The sequence below is a fragment of the Pundamilia nyererei genome, unplaced genomic scaffold (genome assembly GCF_000239375.1).
Source record: "Pundamilia nyererei isolate P.nyererei 1_Seehausen unplaced genomic scaffold, PunNye1.0 scaffold00008, whole genome shotgun sequence".
NCBI classification, from domain to species: Eukaryota; Metazoa; Chordata; class Actinopteri; order Cichliformes; family Cichlidae; genus Pundamilia; species Pundamilia nyererei.
The window spans coordinates 2,479,052-2,487,630 of NW_005187409.1; the positions used below are offsets into that span (position 1 = coordinate 2,479,052).

General features: G+C 40.2%; 1 protein-coding gene across 1 annotated transcript in view; it reads right to left on the reverse strand.

Annotated features, from left to right (window-relative positions):
* Window positions 1-585: 585 nt before the first annotated feature.
* The window catches only part of cul4b (cullin 4B), a 17,628-nt gene continuing 9,634 nt past the window's right edge, over window positions 586-8,579 (reverse strand). Inside the window, exons 10-20 of the mRNA XM_005722912.2 lie at window positions 7,306-7,424; window positions 7,023-7,215; window positions 6,832-6,936; window positions 6,638-6,748; window positions 6,441-6,526; window positions 5,437-5,544; window positions 5,235-5,348; window positions 5,038-5,143; window positions 4,774-4,946; window positions 4,541-4,693; window positions 586-2,406 (exon numbers count right to left, since the gene is read on the reverse strand). Of these exons, the coding sequence (XP_005722969.1) occupies window positions 2,311-2,406; window positions 4,541-4,693; window positions 4,774-4,946; window positions 5,038-5,143; window positions 5,235-5,348; window positions 5,437-5,544; window positions 6,441-6,526; window positions 6,638-6,748; window positions 6,832-6,936; window positions 7,023-7,215; window positions 7,306-7,424 (1,364 nt within the window). The 3' untranslated portion in view covers window positions 586-2,310. The remainder of the gene's footprint in view (window positions 2,407-4,540; window positions 4,694-4,773; window positions 4,947-5,037; window positions 5,144-5,234; window positions 5,349-5,436; window positions 5,545-6,440; window positions 6,527-6,637; window positions 6,749-6,831; window positions 6,937-7,022; window positions 7,216-7,305; window positions 7,425-8,579) is intronic.

Below are 8,579 nucleotides of genomic sequence, written 5' to 3' on the forward strand. Positions count from 1 at the left end.
AACAACCGACGGAGACGCTCAGTCAGTGGTGTTTGGCTGCAGCTACCACCGACGATACCAGGAAATGACAGTCACATGACAGACGCTGACGTGCCAGCCCTATAAGAGGTGTGGAGCCAGGCCCACACCTAAATCTCGTTGATGGACTAATTATTGGCCCGTGTGCGTTTTAAAGCTCACACGAACCTAAGTGATTAATAGCGCCTCATAAAATCTTCACCAATGATTTCATACTATTATAATTAGGGTGACTAGATATCTCCCTTTATGCCGGACTCGGCTTCTCAGTTAACGAAAGTGAACTTTCACGAGAAATACGCTGCTGTGCAAACGTTTTGAGCTAACCTGCATTTCTTTACATTTTGGAAGTTTTCAGAAGTGGTCTTGAGTAATAGTTTTCCAGGCTTTCTGAAGATCTTTCAGAGTTTTTATTTGGACATTTTGTTAAGCCACTTAACACTGACTTATTAATTGTTCAAGCATAAAAAGGGATAAACATGACAACTTGGAAAAGAACCAATTTCAAACTGTCTTTAGGCAGCTTGTTATTAGCAGCCTGTCAAAAAATGCATATTATTTGTTCTCGTGTCTTTAGTTGGATCTATAAAAAAATATAAAATTGGAATTTTACACCAACGACATTCCAATTCTCAAAGACCTATTAGCTGAAAAGTTGGCATATCTCGACATGGTGAGCAATGACCTTTGACAAAGATTTGAGCAAATTGGACTAGTGCAGGACTAAACAACCTGGAGGCTTAAAACTATCTACAGTCAATGGTCACAATCTGAAAGTCGTGTCCTTAAGAAAAGGAAAAGAAATTCCTCTTATTAACTGTATTCCCATGTATGTTTACTGCCTCAATAAATCACAGCACCTATTTATTACCATGCCTCAAGACCTTTGCGCAGTACTGTATGGCTCAAAAAAAGAGATGTTATTTTCTGTGGATTGATGGATAACCATTATTGCAAAAAAAAAAAAAAAAACGTGAGCAGACAAGATAGAAAATGGGATTATAGAAGCCATCCCATTAAAAACAAACTTTAGCTTATATTTAAGCTTACAAGGTGTAAATTGCTTTAATATAAAATATTCCATCTGTCCATCACATAATCAGCATCACACCGATAACATCTGTTTAACTTAGACTCTCTTTCGAGCTTTAGTACCCAGTCTCACATAGTCATACGCTGAAATAGTTGGGATCTGGTCACCCTAAATATAATTACACGTGTTTGAAACCCAGTGATTGAACATGACATAACCCACTGAAACAGTTATTTTAATCTGAAGAAATCTAACAGACTCATACAAACAACGGCATATCTGATCAATCATTGTCTGCCTCATATGTTGAGGCGTTTTCCATCCACTTTTCAGTAAGCCTGATAGGGAGACTTAAGAAAAAAAGTGTGTAGTAATGACATTGAATGTGGACTCTCATCATATTGTGCTTTTACTAAGGGTCATCAAAAACCTAACACAAAGTGGACTGCCATGTCAGATTTTTTAAAATGCTTTGTGGTGCATGTACAAAAATGACCTTCAAAGAAAAAGCAAAAGAGAAACTTAAATGTGTTTACTTATACAAGTGGGCTGCCTTAGCAGCTTCATTATAGCCTATAACAACAAGAAGTGCTCCATTTTTGGCACATTTTGTGTGATTACAAACATCGCTATATCACTGGGCTACATGGCCTTGAAACTGTAAAACTTTGCTGATGCAGGATCACACATTTGCCACAGAAATTCCCAAAATTTCCAGTTCCCTACTTTAAATGTTAGTCCCACTTTTGACACTGACAGAAGAAACAAGCATCGGTTTAATTTTTATCCTTTTTTCTCTCTCAAACATGTGGTACATTTAGAGCATTGTTAGGTGTGTTAGCATTTGCCTGGGATACTGGATGAACAAAAAGGAAGAAAAAAAATAGTGACTTGATAACAAAGAGCATATTGATGCAAACCAAGGACAAAGAAGAATCTAAGTTTGAAAATAAATACTTTTCCTCTCCATTTAAAAAAAAAAGAAAGAGCAAACTGAACAATATCTGTGTGTCTTCTTTGTCCCAGCTCTCTCAGAGGCACTGACAAATATGGACAATATTCTCTTTTCAATAGGCATGCAGTCCACAGGATCACAAGACCCCTGACGAGAAACCCTGTGGAGCTATAGCCATTCAGTTGTCGGTCGCTGGGTTGAAGATGATAATGGATAACATCCACTGGAGCAGACGATTTAAGAGACCGAGCACTCAGAACGGCTTTCATCCTGACTGGACCACCTGCATCCACCTTTCTTTCATCTAAGCCACATAGTTGTACTGGTTGGAGTTCTCCTTGTCACGCTCCATGTAGTCCCTGTCAATAAGAGACTCTATCCTCTTTTTCAAGTCAGCAGGCTGAGAGGAGAGGACAGACAGGAGGCACGAGTTAAAACATGAAAAACATTTCAAGCTATATTTTGAGGTGTGATATAGAAAAAAAACAGAAGTGAAAAGGCAGATTCATGTTAGTCTTCCCAAAATTTATCATAAAATAAAAAGTAAATTAAAACACCTTCTCCTTTTCCTCTAGACCTGCATAAAGGTTATAGTTTTTTTTGTTAGTTTCCCCCCTATTTGATACATGCTGTTACACTGGAGCAGGGGTCCCCAATCCCAGTCCACGAGGGCCGGTGTCCCTGCAGGTTTTAGATGTGTCCTTGATCCATCACAGCTGATTTCAGTGGAGAAATTACCTTCTCAACATGTCTTGAAGTTCTCCAGAGGCCTGGTGATTTCATGTGATCATGTGATCCAGGTGTGTTGACCCAGGGTGAGATCTAAAACCTGCAGGGACACCGGCTCACGTGGACTGGGATTGGGGACCCCTGCACTGGAGGATACTGATATTAAACACTGCCAAAGTTTAAAACTCTAAATTCGGTCAACACAGCGTAACAGCAGCGTCTAACATTGTTCCCACACAGAGCTATGGAGACCATTATCTATAGCGCTTTACTCCAAAGCTACATTCAGTCATTCACCCATTCACACACACACTGACAGAGGCGAGGCTGCCGGACACTGGCGCCACCGGGCCCTCTGACCACCACCAGTATGCAAACATGGGGTTAGTATCTTGCCCAAGGATATTTGGCATGCAGCTAGGAGGCAGCCTGGGATCGAACCACCGACCTTCTGGTTAGTGGCTGACCTGCTCTGCCGCCTGAGCTACAGCCACCCCATGTTTTAGCAGGATCAAAAACATGTGAGACAACTGGTCTCTTGACACTCTTATTTGTGGCGTAGCTGCTTCTTTAAAAAAACAAAAACAAAAAAAACAACCATGGAAATTCCAGACTGTACAGTTCCTCTAGTGGTCACCTGAGGCTGGCACCCAAAGCAAGCCAATTCCTATAGAGTCACATCTTAAAATGCCCAACTTTTCAGCATTAAAAACAGATTTACAGCCTTGTAGATAAACAAACAAACAAAAAAATTCTCATGTAGAACTATTTGTGTCTGTGCGGCACACCGGTACTGCATATGGCTGCAGCTTAGAGTTCTTATGAAAAAAAAAAGAATAAAATGAACACTACAGTGGACAAAAAACACCAAAGTTAAAGCTTTTAAATGCAAAACTCAAAACCAATGGGTGACCTGACAATCATGTGAAAAAGTGCATCTTTATAGGAATGGAGAGAGTCCCCTGAAAACTTTTTCACATGACTGCATCTTTTATCCTGTACGTGAAGAGCAAACGTGTTAAAATACAGAGAACTTCTTTGCCGTGAAGTGAAACTTTCAATGCAGCCACTATCTCGGCTTCTCATTTTGGCTTCTTGATCTCTGACTATTTTTCCCCACTCCTTCCTCTTTGTGGTAAACACTGAAGTCACCCCCTATCATGTCCAAGCAAACTTTTAAACCGAATCAGCAATCTGTCACACCGAAGCGTCACTGCTGTCTGGCCAAGTCCTAGTGGGGTTTTTTTTGGTTAGATCTAGTTTAGCTGAAATTGTCGACTATGGAAGAGCGGGGGTCTGTCCAGCAAATGAAAGAAACTTCCTTTACTGGAGGACTGAAAGTAGACGAAAAAGGAGAGGGACTGAAATGGTAAGTGAAAGGAGTGAATACCCAATACAATATTCACATGTAGGAAGCCCCACAGCTTGGAAGGTTTCAAAAGCTACATTCACTTCTCATTATTTCTACTACTAGATCATGCATTAAACCCAGTGTAGTCCTTCTGTATGTTAAAAATACTGGCAACTACCAGTGCTATTTCAGCCTCCTAGTGGACACACCTATCAACTTAAAATTGGCTTATTTTCAAGTTATTGCATTTACAAGATTTTCAGAAAACTTGACCTGAGGTCAAGGTCGTAGATACACTTATGGTGTCAATTTTAAGGCCCTACGTTGACTCATACTCGAGTTATCACATTCACAAACTTTGGTGTCCGCACCTGGTGACGGCATTCCCCATCAGCGTTTACGACCGAGTGGTAAAAAGAAAAAAACAAAACAGAAAATCAGTTGTGATTATCACCTTGACGGGGAACTTCAGCTGACTGTACACTTCAGACATCAAAAGATTATGGGTCAGAGTCTTCCTCATCTTCATGATCCGCACAATGGCAGCATCGATCTGGTACTGACGATCCTGAAAGACTCTTTCTGTGGTGCTGGCTTGCTCCTCCACCTGAGTAAAAGAGGCGAGTTAAAAATAATTTTCCGATCCTTGAAAGATAATTTAGAAAAATACGGTGAGAGCGAACATACTGTTTCTTTCATCTGGATCTGGTTGATTTTGATCCTGAACAGCTTGTGTTTGAAGTCGTCATTGCAGGAAAACTTGTCCCCATCTTCTACATCTTTGCTTTTTGGGATTTTGGTGAGGACACGTGCTTTACCACATGCAAGTGACTGAAGAGTCCGCCGTAGCTCACTGTCCTCTGTGGAAAGGCCCAAAGATCAGTGTGGCTGGGAAAAAAATAGAGGATGCCATTTCTTCATGAAAAAGTGCTTTAATGTGTTAATACAAACCTATTCCTGTTGCCACTTTGATCTCTTCCAGGGTGAACTCCTCTCCCTCATTAAACATCAGTAAGACAAGGGTTTGGAAAAGTGACACCTGCAGCTCCTTCTTGCCCTTTTGCAAGAAACATCAAGACGATTAGCATTAAACTTGCCTCACTGAGTGAGCAAAACACACAAGGTCATTCTTAGAAAAGAGTTCAAACCTCTTTAAATTCAGCTTTTAAGACACAGTGGCCTAACGTCGACTGCCACTGCAGCTTCCTGCCACTGTGTTTGCCCAGGTAGAAAGTCTTGAAGATCTCCTGCAGTCGCACCATCTGGACAAAGATAAGAGAGGTGTTACAAAGCGACGCTCGTTATATTGAAAAGTACAAAATCAACCCTCAGTATTTGCTCAGGACTAACCTCAGGTGGCAGGTGCACTTCCATAGGGACGTACGTTGGCCAGTAGCCCATAGTGAGGATATTCACTGTCAGCTCGATATTGCCGGGAATGTTTTGGCACTGCATATACTACAGAAATACAAAGACATGAGTTTAGCTACCCACAAAGAAGTTTTAATCTTAGTAAACTGAAACTAGCAGGAAACTGAATCCATTAGCAGGATTTTAGACTGAAAACAGGCAGTGTTGGTGAGGGTCCACCCTTTCAGTTTTATTGTAATTACACAAGTCTGAAGACGTAAAATCAAACCAGACTGTAATTATATGAAGAAACTGAATTTTACAACACTGGAAACTAATTTCACCAAACCCTCGTTTACAGAGCTATTTTAGTAACCAGGTATTACAGAGATACTTCTATTATAAATGGCTCTGTTTGTGTTTATCATCCTCTGTTTCCTTTATACATGTCAGATACTTTGCAATACTTTAATGTTAATACTTTCAGTTTTTATTCATCTTTATACATACAGTTTTTTCCCCTCAAAAAAATGATTCAGTGCGCCTTATGTATTAATTCTGCATCAATAGCAGGGAAAGTTTGTTGTCTGCATTTTTAATACGTCAGAGTTTATATGCACATCCGTCCTGGCTGACTGTAGTTGGTGGTTGTCTTTCTAACGCACCCACAAAACAAAACGTACATTAAGCCAGCTGCCTACTGTCTCACACCTCTTCCATGAAACACGTTGTTTAACTGGAGAACTGGTGCAAACCAGACAATATTCTCAGACTAAATGTGCCCCAGGTTTTATGTTATGCTGACAGTTGAATTACATCTTTTTGATTTAAATTGTCTATATTTCAAGCCCTCAGGGAAAGCAAAGGTAGGCTAACACTGTTTTCTTTTTGATAAAACTTCAATGAAAAGATTTGTCTTTTTTCACCATGTAATGCTTCAATATGTGTGAACAAAACCTTTTCCATAACGTCATTTTTGCCTATTTGTGTAGGCAAAGTGTTACCTGTTTGAACTGCACCATGATGTCCTTAGAAAGCTCCATGTCCTTGAACATCCCCTCCAACTTGCTGGTGAACGCTGCTCCACATTCTGAAAAACAAACGTTGTGAGTCAAAGTTCAATCAGTCACTGTCAGGATTCCATCCTGTAGCGCCTGTGTGCACACGTGCTAAGAAATGGCACTAAGCTATGAAAACTGACCGTGTTTAAGCTTTGACAGCATTGATTTTTCAGCATCAACAGAAGCACTTTTTCCAACCAGCAACCTCTTAGCCAGGTCCTTTTTGTAAAACGCCTCGAAAACATCTTTTCCTGCAAGGACATCAAAGTCTCACAATAAAGGCCGCACAAAGGACAAAGTACTGTACTTACACAACTGTTACAGTAAACATTACCATAGATGAATCTAAAGATAATCATGATCTTATCCAGCATCTTCTCCAGCTCTTCATCCGTGGCCTCTTTGTTTCCTGCCCTCAGCTTTGAATCCACATGTTTTGCTATAGAGAAATGTTGATTGTTATTATTTTTCTCTTCACTGTGTGGCAGTTACCGGTATGAATGGGGAACATGCTTAGTTACAGACCTATGAGCTCTGCAGGTTTATTTGGCCGTTTGTTGATGAATGTTTCAAAAGCTTCCTTCATGGCATTAACAAATTTCTCATTCTTCATGAAACACACGTCGATGATTAGATCCACTTTATCTTTAAAGTCCAGCAACTCCTGCACCATGGTTTTGTCTTTTTCCGGATTGATTACGATCGTGCTTCCAAAAGCCTGAATTTGTATTTTCAAGACATTAAAAACAATTAAAACAGTGAATTGATTCTGTCTTCTCTTCAGTCTTTCATTTAAAAGCTGCCATACCTTTATGTATTCTATCCAGTGCTGCAGGAGCACGCTAACGCCACCACGCACTCGACTGAAGAGCTGATAGAGGAGAGACAGATCCTGAATTCTGTTCTCATCCAGCAGGTTGGTCAGACCTGCAAGTTTCAAATAACAGTTAGAGGTCAATCAAGACTCAGTATGAGGTGCAGACAAGACAGTCACATATCAGGTACTTCCAGAACAGTCACTTACGCTTCACTAAGAGTAAAAAAACTAGGACAGCAGGTTGACTTTAATTTCATTCCCACCGACTGGATTCATTGCAATCACTCTCAGACTGATTGCCAAAGGTTTACAAATAACTGCAGTCTAATTTTTCATGCAGATTGCAAACATGTTGCAATCAGTATCAGCCAGTCTGCGCAGATGAGTGAAAATCGCCTGAGGTCCATCTATTTGCAATAGAGCACTCGACTTAACTGGTTGCATTCTGGTTATATTCCCAGAATTCCGCATCAAAGTTACTCGGCACCGATGTCATTCTGCATTTAAACTGCCATGCTGCAGTAACTAGGACTATTTGTTAAGGAATTTTTATTTTAAATTCATGATGTTCTGGCTAAACTCTGAATGTAAGTAGTGAATACGATTTTCTTTGTATGTAGACGACAGCAGATTTGATTTTTTTCCCTCTTAACTTATCACAGTTCATCTCTGTATTATCACAAGCAGATTGCATGCAATTGCTAACTTGACTCTATTCAATTGCATAGTGATAGTCCTGTTGCCATCTAGATGCACGGATGTTGTTTTGAAGACACTGACTGATTGGTCAGAGTGGTCATAGACCTGGGGTCCGTTCTTCGTACCTCGCTAAGTAAGTTAGCTGGATTTGATTGTTGACGATTTCGCGTGATCTTGGATCGTTCGGTTCTCTGAAGCTCATCCGGGACTTGCTGTCATAGCAACAGAGCCGTAAGCGTAAACCTGCTTGGGAGCACGCTTACTTTATGTAAACAGGATTAGATCGCGGCCACTCAGGTATGTCCGCTTCATGTATACGAAAGCAACAGCGATATTTTACCACTAAAGATATCAATGTAACTAAAGATAATGCAGTACTTGATTGTTGTATTGATTCCATACAGATACATACAGGTCATTTCCTAAAAAAAGGGAAATGTACTATTAATCATTCTATTTCATGTATTTGATTATTACAGATGTAATTCATATTTCAGAGTAGTAATAGTAAATTACTTCGTGTAATCAAGATGAGAGACCACGGCTATAAAAGCGAAGGTGGATTT